Genomic DNA, 18,118 nt, shown 5'->3' on the forward strand with positions numbered 1-18,118 from the left:
TTATTTATTTATTTATTTTGGGGGGGGGGTGTAAATAATGTTTCGTCATAATTAATCACTCACACTTGAGAATGCTGGGTTGTTTCATGTAGTGTACATTTTCTGTGAATTTCAATGGTATCCATTTGCCTCAAGGCACATTATTAATAGACTGGACCTTTTAGTATTGATAACAGCATGATCAAATTATGCTTTAAAATGTACTTTAAACAGGGAATCATGTTCCATACATGCATGTGTTTTGTTTATTATAGTCAGAAATACAAGCTCAGTACAACAAGCTACACTGCATTAAAGTTTACTGTGATACAGATGCATGGTGATGTTTAGACATTACATTTGACATAAGCATTTTGTGACTGCATTTACTGGATAAGTAATACAGACTTGTTCTCACCAGAAACCTGACTTACAAGACCTGTATGTCACCTGTATGCCTTAACAGTGTTACCTTACGTTTCTTTCCCTTTGTTTTCTTGCAGTGATCAGTCTAACCCAAGCGCATGGAGTTTGTAAATAACGCATCATTTGACATTATTTTATTTTTATTTATATTTTTTTAAATTGAAGATATGAATATATAAATATATTGCAAGAGTGCCCATGAAGTTCACGTGTAGCTGCTTCTAACTTGTTTGCGGTTAACAAAAGTGTGTAAAATAAATCTTGTGCCAGAATTGTGGTGGTCAGGTGTGTGACTGTACACAGAGCCTGCACTGGGGGCTTAAGTCCAACTTGTAGCTTTGCTCGCATTGGACAAAGTCCAAGGAGGAGAACTGGACATCCTGACCTATAGGGGGCGCACTGCACAGGCTGTGCAGACGAGTCCTTGGAAGGGACCTGGGCTGGATTCGACGAAAACGGGAGATGACGGACATGTTGTTTGTGTTCATCTCAAGCTTGTCATTATTCCATGCCATTACTACCACCAGCTGAATAAAACCTTCTATGTTAACTACAAAAAACTAGAACAAAAAAAGCATGAGTGCTGTGCTTAATTAAGAATACCAGTGCGTGGGTAATAAATATCGTTGGTGTAGCGTGATTCAGTTTATGGCTTCTTCATAAATTAACTTGGATGGATCATGGCAACTAATTTACAAGAAAAAAAAAAGAAATCGCAAAGCTCTGAATATGTTTTTTGTTGTTGTTGTTGTTGTGGTTGTCGTCTCGTTTCCACATCATCTTCAAAAGGGAGTCACCCCTTGGTTGGTGGCTTGAAAGCAGTGGATTCCCCAAGTGGACGAAGATGAGTAGCTCTCTTTTTTTTATTGTGGCGAGAGGCCTACGGATTGATCGTTGAGGTCTGTGGTCCCTCACCAAAGCACTTGCCCGGGGTTCCTGGGGGTCCGTAAAAATCCCAGCATCTGCTACGTTCAAGCCGATGCTTTCAAACAGCACTTGTCCCTGGGAGTTAGAAGGAGAAACAGAGCCTTCCGCAGGCGCTCTGTTACCGCTTAGCCGGGTTGAGCTGCTTGAGTCGGGTTTACGTGAGGACATTGGACAGGATTTGTTCGGTATCAGAGAGGCCTGGCCTCTACGGGCCTACTTGGATCCAGTGGTCCCTCAGCTGGGGACGATGAAGGCACACCCGTCAACATGCCTACACTCTCAGGAAAAAAGCTACAGAAATGACCTAAAAAGTACAAGTGCTTGTCACTGGGGTGGTACCCTAGAGCGAGCAAATATATCACTAATTTGCTTGTAAATGGTCCTCATTAGTACCCAAATTACCCACATTATCGTACTTTCAGGGTACACTTGGGTGATTTGTTCCGAAAAGAACAACAACGTACATCCACCGTACCTTTATTTCTGAGAGTGTATCATAATCTTGATAGCAACCAAAGGAGTCTCTTCACATGAGATTCCATTGAGTGAGATTACACGGAGGATTAACTAACCGGATATGGTAGGGGAGGAGTGTTGATGGATGTTATGATTTATTGTTTTTTTTGTTTTTTTATATTGTAATTTCTTGTTATTGTGTATAGCCTTTGGTGCCTCAAGCTTTTTGTTATTCATTCCCATTGTTGGAAATATGGACATTTTTATCATACTTTAAGTGATAGGAATGGTTTGTTTATTGTATGATGGTATCCTTGTTATGTCCAATTCTGCAGTATTAAAAACCAACAGTACTTACTATTTGTATTATCTTATGAAGCTCTCCCTGAAAATGTCAAATGAAGGCTTTTTTACTTATTATTTTTAATGTATATTGTGGCTTCAACAAAAACTATTTATATTGTGTAAGAGGAATTTTAAATAGATCATAGACTATCAAAGCATAGCTTGGTAATCGATCATACAGAGCATTTTGCATTGGAACAGAGAATGCCTTTTCTGCTTCAGTGCAGATACATTGTGATAAGAAAACTGGTTCATGACTTATGCTCCATTTGGAATTTACTTAGATTTTTCATGTCCCACAGAATAGGAACTGCAAAATCTGTCCAAGTGAGTTGTCACTTTTTATTATTTTTATTTCTTGGGACAATATTGTACAGAAAATCATTTTCACTGTAATTTTATAAGATTGCCTGAGTTAAGGACCAGCCACTGAAATATGAGCTTTCAAAATGTCAATAGCATAAGCTTTATGGCAAAGCTATCAAATTCCTGGGAGAGTTGATGATGATGACAAGACAAAAGTAGAGTCATTTTGTTTCCTCTGTTGTCTGAATCTATCTCTACATCATAAAGTTTCTCCAGAAAACATTTGCTGGTGAAGTTGCCCCATAAACATCTGTTTTTCCTGTCTTTTGTGAAAAACAAATTCACGGAAAACTCTATTATACTTTTATAGTATTCTAGGTGTGTTTACAAGGTAAGATATTGGGGAGCGAAAAACATATTTCTCCCCTCTCCCCATTCCATTCTTTACAGTTTTAAACAATTTCATCCTGCATGCAAACAAAATGGTATTAGACGTCTGGTACAACAAGTATGATTTAACAGATTTTATATTGTAATTTCAACGGAAGGTTATGTATAGAAATGCATGCGCATGATGATTGTTGGGCTATGTCAAATTTACATTACATTCCAACACCAGCATCAAATTAACTTCCTCCTTCTTCTGCCACTGAAATTGTTCAGGATTGTTTCAGTAGAAGGTGTTTATTTTATCTGTAGTAACACTAAAAGATAGATGACCACTCCCTCATCTTGCTATTGGTAGAGACAGAAATTATCTTGTCAATATGCACAACATTTTTGTATTAAGGAGTATTACAGAAAAGGTCCATCGACAGAACCCATTTTTGTCATAACTTAGATATTTGCGATTTCAAAATTTACTCTGTTATGAATTATATTTCCAAATACAAGTTTTTATCTTTTTTGAAATGCTATCCTAGCATTCAAATGCATGGAGGTAAATGCCCCCCCTAGTTATTATTATGACTTTTTCTTGATGTTAACATTGTTTGATATTCCTGAAATGTTCCTTCCATGTCTTTGATGGTGCTATCAGCTTGTTAACTGGGCACTGAAGGAAAATCACTGTATGCACCAACCAGACTATTTTTATTTTTTGTTACAGTACATTTAAGTTTGTTTTGTGTAATGTGTATACTTTTATATTTTAATTACTGTTTTAAGTTGTACTTTATTTATTTTTTACACTTTCTTAGCTTATTGGTTATGTATAGGCATTCCTTTGGACATGGGCTCACTTCTTCCAGTTCTCATGCCATTTTTATCTGCTTATTTCCCTCCCTATTTCTTAGCAGACACAGCTAAATTCACCTCTGTTAAATCCGAAAGGGACAATATTTACTTTTAGTTTTAGAATACTCTTATCAGAATTGATTTAACACTGAATGTGTTGCTGTCAGACAGTACTGAAACATATTACTTTGTGGAAAGGAATCCCGTATGGAATGTACATGCTCATAAACATATGAAACTTTTCTGCCACAGTAGGTTGTGATGTGGGCACCTGAGTGGCTCTTTTGTCCGGTAGATAGACTTTGTTCATATGGTACATACAGTAACAAAGAAGCACAGTCAATAAGTGTCGCATTAATTTACATATATTTCTTTTCTTTCAATTCCTGGTCTGGCTCCATAATGCTGCTTTGATGTATCTGCAGGTTAGACCAGACTGCAGAAATCCGCAGAAATGTAGGTGTAGAATAACTCAAATCTACTTAAAGGGGCCATTCAAACAAAAATGAAATTTAAGTATTTCACACCAGTATTCTGGGTGAAGTGATTGGGTGAAGTGGTGCATTGTTTTGATCATTAACTTGCCAAACTCTGTATCTTTGCCAGAAATGTCTGAATGGCGTAACAGTAACTAGTTCTCAAGTTAATGTGGTTTTTTTGAGCTCTGTTGATGTCCGTGAGTAACTATGACAGTATTTTTGGAAAAAAAATGCTCCTGGTGAGTTTCTAGCTTTAAGTTGTGGTCGCATTAATGAGCATGAAAAGATTAGACCCGGAGAGGTCCATTATATTATAACATCACATCTCAGCTAAACTAACTGCATAGTACTCTAGGTAAGTGAAAATACTTTAATTTCATTTTTTGGGTGAACTGCCCCTTTAAAGGAAACCTCTGGCATTCAAATAATTCTCACTGAATTTATGTACCAGACCATGAATAAATACAAATTCTTTGTTTACCTTTAGTTTTTATTTTATTTACTGCGAAGTAGTGAAGTCAAGTAAGACCTTATCCAGTCTTGAATTTCCTAGGCTATGCTATACTTGTAATGCGGCAACAGTGAGCAAGCATGTGACCTCACTCCCTAGATGATTTGCGAACTTGCAAATATGGTGGCGCCCAGGAAATTCAAGGCCCTACTAAAAATTTCTAAATTTATTTATTCATAGTCTGATAAGTAAATTAAGTACAAATTATCGGAATGCCTGAGGTTTCCTTTAAGGTACTGTGTTGGGTGCATCCGTTATTTGGAATTGTGTCATCGAACGGCAGCATTGCTGTTCTTGCATTTGTTTTTGTTTCTCCATCCCCAACATCATGAAATGTATATTGCTGTGGAATGCTTTTTGTTTTCAGAATATGCACTATGTGTTTAATATAGTCCAGAAAACCACATAATGCCAGTGTTTAATTTGTTGACTGCTACTGGGAAGTAATCATTTGAATACCCAGGCAAATGTATTAAATTGAGCATTGAATGTAGATCAATAATATATGTATAATGAAATATAAACGTGGCATTTGTCAACTGCTCATTATAGTTTTTATTTCTAATAATTGTCTGTTGTAATTATATTAGTAGTGTACTGTACTTCATTTGGTTTAAATGTTAAAATGTGTTCTAAAATGCATCAAATACCATAACTGTGATTAATCATGAAGATAAATTATATAGTCCCCTTTTTTTGGATGATGATTCATTTGCCCGTTATGCCAATGTAAGGTTTTTATCCATCTTGTTATGCGGCTCGTCTTAATCCTTCGGGTCTACCAAAACAAACACTTGTGTTACACAATCAGGTTATCCAGAAATGTAAGGCAAATGTAAGGTTCAACTTCTTAAGTCTGGTGCATATACAAGTACAATATGCACCTAGTCAAAGCAGACCTCAGTCTGACAGCTTTCAAATTCAGTCCGGTACAATCTCTTTTCAAAACTGAGCAACTTGAATCCTCATCAGAACATTTCTTTGATTGATTTCTTTGTTTTCCAGAGAATATAGTCTCAGACACTGTCTTTCATATTTCCCTCCTGTTTTTTTTCGTTTTGTAACAATTATGGTTGTCTTGTTTTGTTTGTACTTTTTACTACTTTGTAAGTGTTTGTATTGTAACTTTTTGGGACACATTTGCTACTCTACTTTGATGTTTTCGATTTCCTGTTTCAGGTTTCAGACTTTGCCTTTTTTCAGTATGCATTTCAAAACCGTTTCGTGAGACTGTACTGTTGGAGCCAAATACAAAGTTTTACCTCTTTCGGAGTTTCAGTTGTTTTGGTATTTACCAAATTTACAAATTAAAGAATATTATTAAGTGAAATCTTAACAACCCCCCATCATCTTCCAAAGTAAATGATAACATCACTAATTTGAGACATCTATTGATGTAAATTATATACGGTTTATTAATTAAAACTGCATATGGATATTGTTGAGGTTGTTCTGGATATGGACATTTTTGTTAAACAAGTTTGTTAATTTGTTCAGTTTCATTTGTTAATAAAAATGTTGCCATAAATATAACCATGGTTTTGTGTAATAATTGTGTTGACTATTTCTTTTTCTGTGGTCATTCAGTCTGACAGATATTTATTTAACCGCATATTCCCTCCTCTTCAGTTGACTTCCATACAAATTTTCAATAAATCATCAATAATCACCTTATTTTGAAATATGCCATAATACTTACCACCATTCATATTTACATTGAAACGAATGCCCTTAATTTGTTCTCCAACATTTGGGGTGATTACCCGATTTGGCAATCCCGATCCCATCAATACACATACGTGAATAACAGAAGTTATAAAACTATGTTTTTCTAACCGTAGACAGCCAGAGAGGTTACTGTTGCAGGTGGGGAAAGAAGGATTAACTGCCTGATGCTTTTCACTTTGTCAAGAGAAGCTGCTTTCTACAGCCAAATCCTGTTTACCAATTTAGTTTTAAATGATAAATGGACTGCATTTATATCACGCTTTCATCCAAAGTGCTTTACAATTGATGCCTCTCATTCACTCATTCACCCATTCCCTCACAAACACACACAGAACACACACCAACGTTGATGGCTGCCGTGTAAGGCACTGACCACCTCGCAAGGAGAAACTGGGGGTTAGGTGTCTTGTTCAGGGACACTTCAACACACTCAGGACAAAACTCTCCGACTCTCTGACTGCCAGACAACCACCTGCTTAACTAATGTCGCCCCCCCACAAATGACAGCAGTTGTCTCAACTCTCTCGACCAATGTCTATCTACATCTCTGAACGAATTGTAACAGGTTATGTAATATGACCCCCAACAGCCTGTTTCATCCAGTTAGCACACACCCCCTGCCCCCCCAACTTCTGTAATGCATCCAGAACACTTTGTGAAGGCCTTAAATTAAACGCTGTCTGCATCTGGTGTATAATCATTGGGGTTGACTTCAGTGACAGAAGCACAATAGCTGTGACCAGAATACTGCAATGAGTACTTTTTGAGAAACCGAAGACAATCCCTCTGTATACATTTGGTAAGAATATTGTTGCAGTCGTTCGTTTTCATCGTAAGTCTAGATACTGCATGCTTTTGCCCAATGCACATCATTCAAAGGGATACATTCTGTGCAATTGCAGGATGCATTCAAAAGGAATTTGGCAAACTTTTTTATTATTGGAGATTGGCTGTTGTGTGCATTCTGAAATAGTGAGAATTTTCCTGACCCTAATTTTCCTAACTCTAATTCTAAAGATGACCTAGGTTAACACTAATTGTCATTTGACCCACCCCAACACTTGCCGTTTTCATAATCCTAATTCTACGCATAAACCCTACTTCTCATCCGAAAAATGCCTTCTCCTACAGCAGAGTACAGAGGCATTGGCAGGACTTAAAGGGACTGAAACTTTGCCAAGATCATCATCATAATAGTTAACTAGGACATTAAGAATGTTCAGGCTTGTAGACTCATCAGCATTTAAGGAAAACTTGTCAGATAAACATAATATAAGGAAATATAAGTTTCTTGTCACATAACGTACAGAAACAACTTCAGAGTTTCTTGCACCAAGTGTTAAGCGGTTGCCTGTCCCCACCCTTTTCTTCAACCCAAGCCCATCTCCATTACTTATTCACTCCCCTCTCAATTAGGCTCGAGTCTTCCTGAGTTTCAGCGGATACTTAGAATTTTGTGCACAGCACGAAGACTGACATGGTGACTGACGGACTGACAGTAGCTCCCTACTCATTTGATGAATAAACCGCCTTACTCGCACACCGTTGGTAATTGAAGAATGAACGTGATTGGATAGGAAGCATCCAGAACAAAAACAAAGATACGTGGGATCGCGTTATGACATTTACGTCTTAAGACCGAGTGTTGCATGTTACAAAAGAAGGGATGTTATATTGATATATTACACAGGATTAAATTCCTCCTGTATATACTATAATTTTAGGGGGAAAGTGGCAAAGTTATGTATTATCTTGACTTGGCCGGGGAGTGCTTGTTGTGTTTTTTCTTTTACTAATTTTACGAGAATATAAAAGGACTTGAACACTGATCTCCTGTATGAAAGACACAACCACATTTTCAGTAAACAAGGCGGCTCTTTTCATTTTTTTCCTTCCCCACTTGACTACCAAACATGCAGGCACAAAATTACAATGTGATTACCCTTTCGACACAGTTGTCAGCCCTCAGGGCGCTGTTGAGGGCAAAAATACAGCCAACCTAAAACTGCACTGGATGGAGACTGAAACATACTACATTGAATGGAAATAACATTTAACAGACCTGGGTCAAATGTGTGAAATGTGTAATTGTTTTAGATTCTAATACTTTTCAGTGCTCGACTGATCTTGCCTGGTGCAACTGAGCCGACCAAGAAGACCAGAAGGCGGTGTCTGCACTTTGAGAGTATTTCATAGGTTCCAATAAACCAGACAAGCCGAGTATAGCACAGAAATGTAGTTGAATCCAAAACGATTACGTATTTCACCCAGGTCTGACCGGAGACTGAAATGAGCGCTTGCCTCCTGCCTCCAGTCGACAGAGGAGATTTATGTGGTCATCGCTCTCCGTGAAATGGAGGATTCGGCTGTTTCTCAGCAAGCCGGCCCACTGAACACGTTCCGTCGAGGGAAAAGCCCAAGGCCAGCCAGGGCTCGTTCCAGTGGCTTATTTTCCTCATCGCTTTTCCTCCTCTTTTATCTACCCCTCGCTCCACCCATCGGGAGAGGCTAGGAAAAGTGGCAGGGAAAGGAAATGGGGAAATCGAGAAGCCGTGTATTCGGAAACGGAATGCCCCTGGCCCTTCAAACGTCAGTTCGAAGCCACCAGTTACAGACGCGGCAGATGGGGAGAGGTGGATCCACAGGTCGATCGCTTAAGACGTCGGGATTTCTGGAAAAATACTTCCGCAAAGGATGCGCTGATGTTTTCTTGCTCATAGGAAAAACTGGAGGCATTATTTCTAGCTCCAAGAAGGAACATTTAATGTGTTGGAATGTCCTTAAAGATGGTGGAGCTCCATCGAATTCCAGGTCAGGAGCAAAAAAGGGGAAAAAAAGAGGGGAAAAGCGATTGGAATGAGCCCAAAGTCATTTCCACAACCACGGTGGAAAAGGAAACCGATCCAGTAGGAACAGGCAGGGAAAAGACACAAACGCAAACGGGGCAGGCACAGGGAGCAGGAGAGAAATAACATATGAAATTCATTACATGCTTTTCATTGAGGGAACAATATCAAAGTGCTACTGAGTGCTAGAGAGAGAATCGGTCTTATACAAGACACCTTTTCAGCCTCCCTTTTCACTCACTGATGTACAAGTCCATATTCCCTTTCAGCGCACTGACTGTCCTGTTTTAACCTTTACAGATTACAAATTACAGATTGGGTTCTAAAACCTCATCAGCCGAACAGTAACCAGAGATGACTGCATTTCATAAACAATTTGAAATGCTTACATTTAAAGCTTCTAAATATTTTACAATATTCACATAGTTCTCACGGACAGTCCAATTATGTAACTACAAGCTAGACGTGTTAAAAACAAGCCTCAACATTTCTTAAATCACACTTTGATCATGTATTTCTACGTAAAAGAGCAACTATATAATCAACCCCTCGTCTCTATCGTATTGACTGTCGTTATACTGAATAGTGACTAAGTATATGGAGTTATCTGCAAGTATAGGCTTCTACTTGTACTATACACCATCTGGAGTTGCCCAAGAATGCCACCTTGTGGACAATAAAAGCACTGTTATTGAAGTAGGTTTAGTGCCACCTTGCGGACATGCACTCAAATTACAAATACAAGGATTTGAGGTCTCAAAATAGTACTATTCTGTGGAAACAAAACTCTGTATTACAACATTTGCCAATGCATACCTCAATTATTAGATCAGAGATGACAAGACACTCAATTTAGATTTTTCTGCTTTCGCAAATAACATTCCCACACCAAACTCATAGGAGTTTCATTTGGTAAGAAAATGCTTTGATGCAATGAATGGAAGACATCTTCTTACGACGTTCGTAAGCTTTGTTTATACTTTGTTGTGCATCTTTGCGGAATGCACAACTATTCTTCATTTTACTTGGCCAGAGATTTTTCTTCCGGCCTTTTGGGCTGCCAATTGCTTCTATTGACTTGTGTATGCATGGATTTTTGTTTGACTTGTGACTCTCCCATAGTCATTTCGATTTGTTTCTTCAGATTTTGCGTACGACCATTGCCTCACCTTGTTTGACTTCTGACCCTCGCTTTATTCTTTACAACTCTTGATTCTAGCCCAGCCAAACCTTTTTGGTTTGCTTTACCCAGTGACTTACTCGTGCACGACCCTATTCGCCAACCCCGACCGACTTTGCCCCTCTAGTTACGGTAGTGACTGGTTATTCAGGATTACATCCATCGGGACTGCTATTTTACTTTATTACTTTTCCTTCATTCTTTTTGGATGGCGATCCTAGGCAGAGATCTGATCTCTATTTGGGGTTGGCTACACAACCGCTTTGAGCCCGGTTAAACCTTTGAATACTAGCGAGGTTTATTTAGATTTGGTTAGGCAGATGGGACTGGAGTTACTCGTCGGCCTGCAGTGTTCATACCCACTCCCCAGTCCACACCCCACTGCCCTATCCTTTACCCAGTTATGGCCTGACCTTAGACCAGGTCGTAACACTTCTACATGTCAATATTGACCAATAAAGGAACAAATATATGTAGCCAAGACGGAACAGGTTTGAAATGTTTGTGGTTTTAATTATGGGGCGACAGAAATGCACAGCTATTCATCTGGAAAAAAAACTACCTAAAACTACTTTACATAAAATGATTCCCGTGAACATAAATCTTGCATCAACTGAATTTTATTTTTTACAAATTGGTGGCATGCCTATTGGCGGTACAGAATTCAGTGTAGAGTGTTACATCACTGTCATGACTGATTTATTGTTTCTGTATGAAGAGTAAGTTCCTGTGGTCATTTCAGGAATACAGCTTCAGATAAAATTACAGTTCCACAAAATTATGGACTATGGACTACTACTCTTCACATGAAGTTTGTTCAAATCTTTGAATATGCCTGGCATGAAATAAGACAACTCCGATAATTTGCACATCACAAATACGTATGCTTTTGAATCCCCTGAATGAAATATAAAACACTATTCAGAGACAGTTTATTTTTAGTCCCAATATTTTATTGTGCCATATAATAAAGGAGTTTACTTCGACTTCTGACTCTGAGCCTGGGCCTTCAGCACCTTGACAACGATCTTCTGCTCCTCAATAAGGAAAGCCCGCTTGATTCTGCAAAACAGAGACACAGAGAAAGAGAATTAACCAGGGCACTTCATTACTTCAGTGAGCATCTTCCCAGATTTATCAAAGCCATCATGTGAGCCATTAAAGACGAGCTGAAACAGAAGTTAAAGCAATATAGCAAAACCTCACTCCGGGAAGCAAAGGGTGCATTTACTAGGCTGGAATATTCTACAGCTACTAAGGTCCAATATGAAATGAACACTTGAACTCAGTTTGATATTTTAGGAAGGTTTGACAAACTAAAATTTTAGCTCCTTGCTGCAGCTTTTATATTGTATATTATATTTATCATATTGTGAATGCAAAGAGAGCCACGCTCATTCTTTCAGCAAAAATTGAATCCACAAGTTTTGTTTTTATTTTTTACAAATCACTAAGTTTGTATGTCATTATTATGGATCATCTTCAATGCAAATAGTTTGTACACTTGAATCATAATGTAATGGATTAGTGAACAAATGCTAAGTCAAATCTTTGGTCTTCTGACCAATTTCTTAGTCATGCACTTGGAGGCAATCAAAGCAACAAACAAGAGAAAATGTAAGATACGTATATTTATCAGGATGGCAGAATTAATAAAGGTGTCGGATTCAAGTTGGTCTGATTTCAGTTATATTATATTCACTCCGCTGGTGCGTTTATCCAGAGACTTATGCAGAATAATCAGGCTGATTTTGGACCCAATTCGCACCTCCTGACGGAAGACTCAAGTCTGGTCTGAGTCGATAATCAGCCCAGGTTATTCTGTCATGTAAGGCGTTTACAGACAGCATAACTCTCCGGATCGGCCTGTCCCGATTTCAAATAGAAAATATGAAATGTGAAAGAAAAAAAAAAGAAATAAAATCTGGTGTGTTGGATCTCCCTCGTTTTCCATCTCGGGTTAGAATTTGAAAAGTAACGCATTGCACAGCAGGCTTCACAAGAGTAGAGAACATGACTGTCACTCAGGAATTCAGAAGTGGGAGATCACCAAGCGGCACCGAAAGGCCGTTTATAATCACCAAGTGTAACATTAGCAAACCAAATACAGAAAAGCCCATCACACAGCTAAACATATCCTTAAACAGACATACCTATAGCATTACCATGCGGGTCTCACTCACTCTCACAAACACACAATCAACACAAGCGGCAACACAAGAGTGACAACAGCGCCTCCTACCTGTCACGCACACACTTGGCGCACATAGAGCCACCGTAGGCTCTGCTGACGTGCTTCTTGGTCTTTGAGAGCCTCATCAGGACCTGGGGTCTGACAGCCCGAACCTGTCAAGAGAAAGAGAACCACATTATAAAAAACACAGCAAGGAGTCTAGGCCATGTTAATGCAACTACTGACCCCCCATCAACCAGTCTGCCATGCACACTGAATTAACATTACTGAGGTTACAACAGTGCAGTGGCTAATGGCACATGGTGGGATATGAAGTCCTTAATGAGGGGCGAATTGTAACAGACTGACTAAAAGTCCGCCATTACCAAGATAGCTGAACAATGATGCAAACAAACTAAACCTTTGCTAATCATGCAAAAGTGTTGAACTCAATACAAAACCATGCTTAATTTGGTCAAACTGAACTCAATACAAAACCCTACTCAACTTGGTCCAACTGAAATAAATATAAAACCCAAATCAAATTGGTCCAACTGACCTCAATACAAAACCCCGCTCAACGTGATCCTTCTGAACTAAATACCCAATAGCTGCAGAACTTCACATCACTGTTTCCTCAAAAAGATTAACATACTGACTGAAACCCTCTGTAGTCATGACTGATGCCTACCTAGTGTGGACATGCAGTATACACACAAATGCCTGCGCCTCAAAGCAGTTTAATACCAGAAAAACAAAGCCCAGTGGGCTGATTTTGGCTGTCTGCCTCACATCCATGTTGTGAGCTTGCAGAACCAGTGGTTAATTTCCCATCCATCAACATGTTTGTCAAGTAGTCTATGCTGCCATTGTAAGGGAGTTCTGCCGTCCGTGGACAGACAGCGAAGTCGGGTTTTATCTTCCAAACTTTATCTTCTCTGTAGTCTGTTCCTCATGTAGTTGTTGAACCTAGGTTGCAACACACTTTACACTTACGTTTTCGCAGTTCACACTCTTCAAAATGTTGCTTGCCATAGCCTACTAGCCACTGCATTTTCAAGTCTGTGGTGCCGCAAACAAGTTAATTTGGCTACTCTAAAATTCTACAACCCCACTGCTGTAGGCACAAACAATATAGAATAGGTTAACCAATTAACCATGCCCATCCCTACTACATACAGACCGAAGAAATTCATGTCAACTCCCATGGTTCAAGGCTGCATAGCAGTGCCAACAGGCTTAATTTACAGGACTAGTTTTGCAAATATTATACCAGTTACTAAAAATGGGATCAAAACATTCAATGTTAAGAATACAGAATCAATCACCTGGTTAATCTATAGAACAGATGCTACAATCCATATTAGGAGGACCATGGTGTCTGCTGGTCAGCAATGTTTCAGAACTAGCGATTGATGGACCCCATTTTGTTCTGAAGCCCTTAACTGACTGTCGACTGAAAGGAAACCACCTGAAGCCTTCCAGCACTTGAGTCTGAGATCCTTGGTCTACAGTTAAATCTCTGAGTGTACCAGACCTGGGTTGAATATTTTAGAATCAAATACTTTTACGTACGAGCGATCTTGCCTGGTGCAATTGAGCCAACCTAGAAGGCCAGCAGGTGGGGTTTGCACTTTCAGAGTCATAGGTTCTAATACGCCATACAGGATAAATAAAGCATAGAGAAGCATTTGAATCCAAAACAATTACGCATATTACCCAGGTCTGGATTGTACTACACTGCCATCCAAGTTGCTGTGAAAGCAAACATGAAATGGTATGTGTGGATAAGAAATAAATGTGTATGTGGCTTTGAGGGGGCAGAGGCTGGCATACTTACACCACGCAGCCTCCCAGGGCAGATGCCACATGCAGACTTGGGTGCCTTGCCCACCTTCTTAGTGTACAGGTAGACAATGCGGTTACCAGGAGTCCGTGACCTGAAAGGAAATGGAGAAAATCACTCTGAATTCTGAGGCGAACCCACACACATTTTCAAATGGGCCACAAAGGTATACAGATTCTCATTTCAATGTGATACAGGTTTGAAGTTCAGGAGTCACAACACTCTAGTCTACGCCATAAAGATAAGATAATATAATTAAATGTCGTCTATTTATATAAGTAGCTATACATTGTTCTGCAAAATAAATGTTAACTCGTTTCACAGCTAAAAAACATGTGGCGCCATCATTGCAATGGGCAACGATAATCAAAATGGCAAGGCGAAACATGCAATTCACTTACAGCCTGGTTTTGTTTGAGGCGGTGTTGTAGGACAACCTACGGCGGTAAGTCAGGCGCTGGACCATGTTTACACCTATAGGGGAGAAATTTAGTATAATTAAAATTTCACAAAAGTTAGCTAGTTAAGCATCAAATGGTACAAGGCTACCAAAATACGACTGCACGTGTCTAAATATTCTGCAAATGACAACGTGAACTTGAGGTTCCAAGGAAGAGAAAAAAAAACTATTATACATTTTTTCTCGACAGACATCTGAGAAAAGAGCAACTTACGGGTAGTTAGCGTTAGGCTATGCTAGCGAGCTAAGGTTAGCTGGTTAGAAAACATTTGTCAAAATAGACGAGGTTTACAGATGCCAGTGAGTGGGTTTCGCGGTGTAGCTAACTATAACACCAGAACCAACAATGCAGATGTATAAATATGTTAATTTTTTTCCAGAAGTGTTTAGCTAGCTAATGTATCCAACAAGCTACAGGACACTTAACGTGAAACAGAACGCTTACAAATCAGACAGAAAACCGTAAAATCCCTTCAAATATTGCCATGATCACATTCCTTCAGTTCTAAGCAAACACTTTTATTTATCCCCATACGTAATAACACAATTTTGAATGGCAGATTGAAACAGATTATACGATATCTTAAAATGAGAAGAAATCTTGTCCCCCATACCTGATAGCACTTTAACCGGAAGAGGAAGATCGTAGTGGGTGGCGGAAGTTCAATCTCTCTTGTCACCGGAAAAGAAACACACTCCTTCTATGACTAGGCTTGGGGAAGGGGAGGTACTGATATGATTGTGACTTCACCAGTGAAAATGGTGGTTCATACTTCGAAGGAATTGGATTTATTCTATTTGCGTAATTGTATTAACGCATGCAATTGTTTTTATTCTTCTGCCGGGTCGACTTGATACGAACATTGGCTAACGTTAGCCAGACAATATATTACCAGCGTACTACTTGCTAACTCATAGCCAGCGGATCTAGTAGTAAACGGCATGATTTTATTGCTGTGATTACACATTATAGTTGAACAATATTCGTAGCAGAGCAGCGATTTCTTTGTTGTTTTCTTATTTATCTGAGTCCAATGCAAGATTTAAGTACCCTTATACTCGTTATGTTGCTGTCCAGAAACAACACAAATAGCGGTTTTATTCTCTTACATAAAAGCGTTTTATATGGAACGTTTCCCATTCTAAACATGAAGGCTGAAAATGCATGAATTGGCAAATACAATTATTATTGTTTTGCATGCCCCCTGCTGTTCACATTGTGCTTTACAAGAAAAGTGATAAGACTGATATAATAATGTCTTTTAGCCAATTCAACCTGGAAACTTGCATTTTACACTGTTCTTCTGCAGACTTTGCTTCTGATCTCAGACAGCCTTGATCAAGTTTTTATGTAAAAAGTAGTCACTAGCTTACAGTAATATGTTACTTTTTCAAATTAAATCTTTTGGAAAATGAATATTTGGAAATCTTAAATGTGTTCTTTTATACTAATGCACACACACAAAAAATAAACGGGTTAGGCTGATTGGAGAGTCTAAATTGCCCATAGTGTGTGAGTGAATGGTGTGTGTGGCCAGTGATGGTCTGCAACCTGTTCAGGGTGTATTCCTGCCTTTTGCCCAATGTATGCTGGGATAGGCTCCAGCCCCCCTGCGACCCTGTTCAGGATAAGCAGGTTAAGATAATGGATGGATACACTGCTCAAAAAAATTAAGGGAACACTTAAGGGACACATCAGATATTGATGAACGATTTATTCAAGTTGAAAATCTTTACTGATGTACATTGTATAATTTGTTGAGGACAAAATGATGTAACAACGGTCAAAGGAAGCCAACATCATCAACCCATTGAGGGCTGGATTCAAAATCACACCGAAAAGTAAAAAAATTGAAATCACAGGCCGATCCAACTTGTGTGAATTTTATCACAGCAACAGAAAAAAAGCCCATCACACAGCTAAACATATCCTTAGACAGACATACCTATAGCATTACCATGCGGGTCTCACTCACTCTCACAAACACACAATCAACACAAGCGGCAACACAAGAGTGACAACAGCGCCTCCTACCTGTCACGCACACACTTGGCGCACATAGAGCCACCGTAGGCTCTGCTGACGTGCTTCTTGGTCTTTGAGAGCCTCATCAGGACCTGGGGTCTGACAGCCCGAACCTGTCAAGAGAAAGAGAACCACATTATAAAAAAACACAGCAAGGAGTCTAGGCCATGTTAATGCAACTACTGACCCCCATCAACCAGTCTGCCATGCACACTGAATTAACATTACTGAGGTTACAACAGTGCAGTGGCTGATGGCACATGGTGGGATATGAAGTCCTTAATGAGGGGTGCATTGTAACAGACTGACTAAAAGTCCGCCATTACCAAGATAGCTGAACAATGATGCAAACAAACTAAACCTCATAATGTGACTCAGTAGTGTGTATGGCCCCTGCGTATGGCCCCTGCGTGCCTGTACCCACTCCCCACAACATCTGGGCATGCTCCTGAGTTGGCAGATGGTGTCCTGGGGGGTCTCCTCCCAGATCTGGATCAGGGCATCAGTGAGCTCCTGGACAGTCTGTGGCGGTACTTGGCGGCGTCGGATGCACCAATACATAACGTCTCATAGGTTCTCAATTGGATTTAGTTCAGGGGAACGTGAGGGCCAGTCAATGGCATAAATGCCTTCCTCATCCAGGAACTGCCTACCCACTCTGGCCACATGAGGCCAGGCATTGTCCTGCACCAGGAGGAACCCAGGGCCCACTGCACCAGTGTAAGTTCTGACAATCGGTCTGATGATTTCATCCCGGTACCTAACAGCAGTCAGGGTAACGTTGGCTATGACATGGAGGTCTGTGTGACCCTCCAAGAATATGCCTCCCCAGACCATCACTGACCCACCGCCAAACCGGTCATGCTGGATGATGTTACAGGCAGCATAACGTTCACCACAGCATCTCCAGACTCTTTCACACCTGTCATGTGCTCAGTGTGAACCTGCTCTCATCTGTGAAGAGAACAGGATGCCAGTGGTGGACCTGCCAATTCTGGTGGTCTCTTGCAAATGGCAGTCAAGCTGCACGGTGCTGGGCTGTGAGCACAGGCCCCACTGGAGGACGTCAGGGCCCTCATGCCACCCTCATGGAGTCTGTTTCTGACAGTTTGGTAATTACCAGACAGGTAATTTTTTTAGGGCTTTTGCAGTGCTCTCCTGTTCCTTCTCGCTCCAAGGAGCAGATACCAGTCC

General features: G+C 39.8%; 2 protein-coding genes across 2 annotated transcripts in view; one reads left to right on the forward strand and one right to left on the reverse strand.

Annotated features, from left to right (window-relative positions):
* LOC133135871 (collagen alpha-1(XXV) chain-like) overlaps positions 1-6,198 on the forward strand; it is an 84,716-nt gene extending 78,518 nt beyond the window's left edge. Inside the window, exon 34 of the mRNA XM_061253191.1 lies at positions 483-6,198. Within this exon, the coding sequence (XP_061109175.1) occupies positions 483-485 (3 nt within the window). The 3' untranslated portion in view covers positions 486-6,198. The remainder of the gene's footprint in view (positions 1-482) is intronic.
* A 4,825-nt stretch (positions 6,199-11,023) lies between these two features.
* Positions 11,024-15,593, reverse strand: rpl34 (ribosomal protein L34). Its single transcript, XM_061251583.1, has 5 exons — positions 15,513-15,593; positions 14,840-14,912; positions 14,433-14,532; positions 12,662-12,765; positions 11,024-11,481 (listed from the first exon to the last, which is right to left on the reverse strand). Exons 2-5 carry the CDS (start codon positions 14,902-14,904, stop codon positions 11,397-11,399), a joined length of 354 nt encoding a protein of 117 aa, XP_061107567.1. The 5' UTR covers positions 14,905-14,912; positions 15,513-15,593; the 3' UTR covers positions 11,024-11,396.
* Positions 15,594-18,118: the final 2,525 nt, after the last annotated feature.

Source organism: Conger conger, chromosome 8, assembly GCF_963514075.1.
Source record: "Conger conger chromosome 8, fConCon1.1, whole genome shotgun sequence".
Taxonomy (NCBI): Eukaryota; Metazoa; Chordata; class Actinopteri; order Anguilliformes; family Congridae; genus Conger; species Conger conger.

Bases quoted from the DNA above. Each gene is read 5' to 3' on its own strand.
- rpl34 (XM_061251583.1), bottom strand. From the start codon at position 14,904: ATGGTCCAGCGCCTGACTTACCGCCGTAGGTTGTCCTACAACACCGCC. The intron at 12,766-14,432 runs GTAAGTATGCCA...TTCTCTTGACAG, and splicing joins GCCCTGGGAGGCTGCGTGGT to GTTCGGGCTGTCAGACCCCA. The intron at 11,482-12,661 runs GTAGGAGGCGCT...TCTGTTTTGCAG, and splicing joins GCCAAGTGTGTGCGTGACAG to AATCAAGCGGGCTTTCCTTA.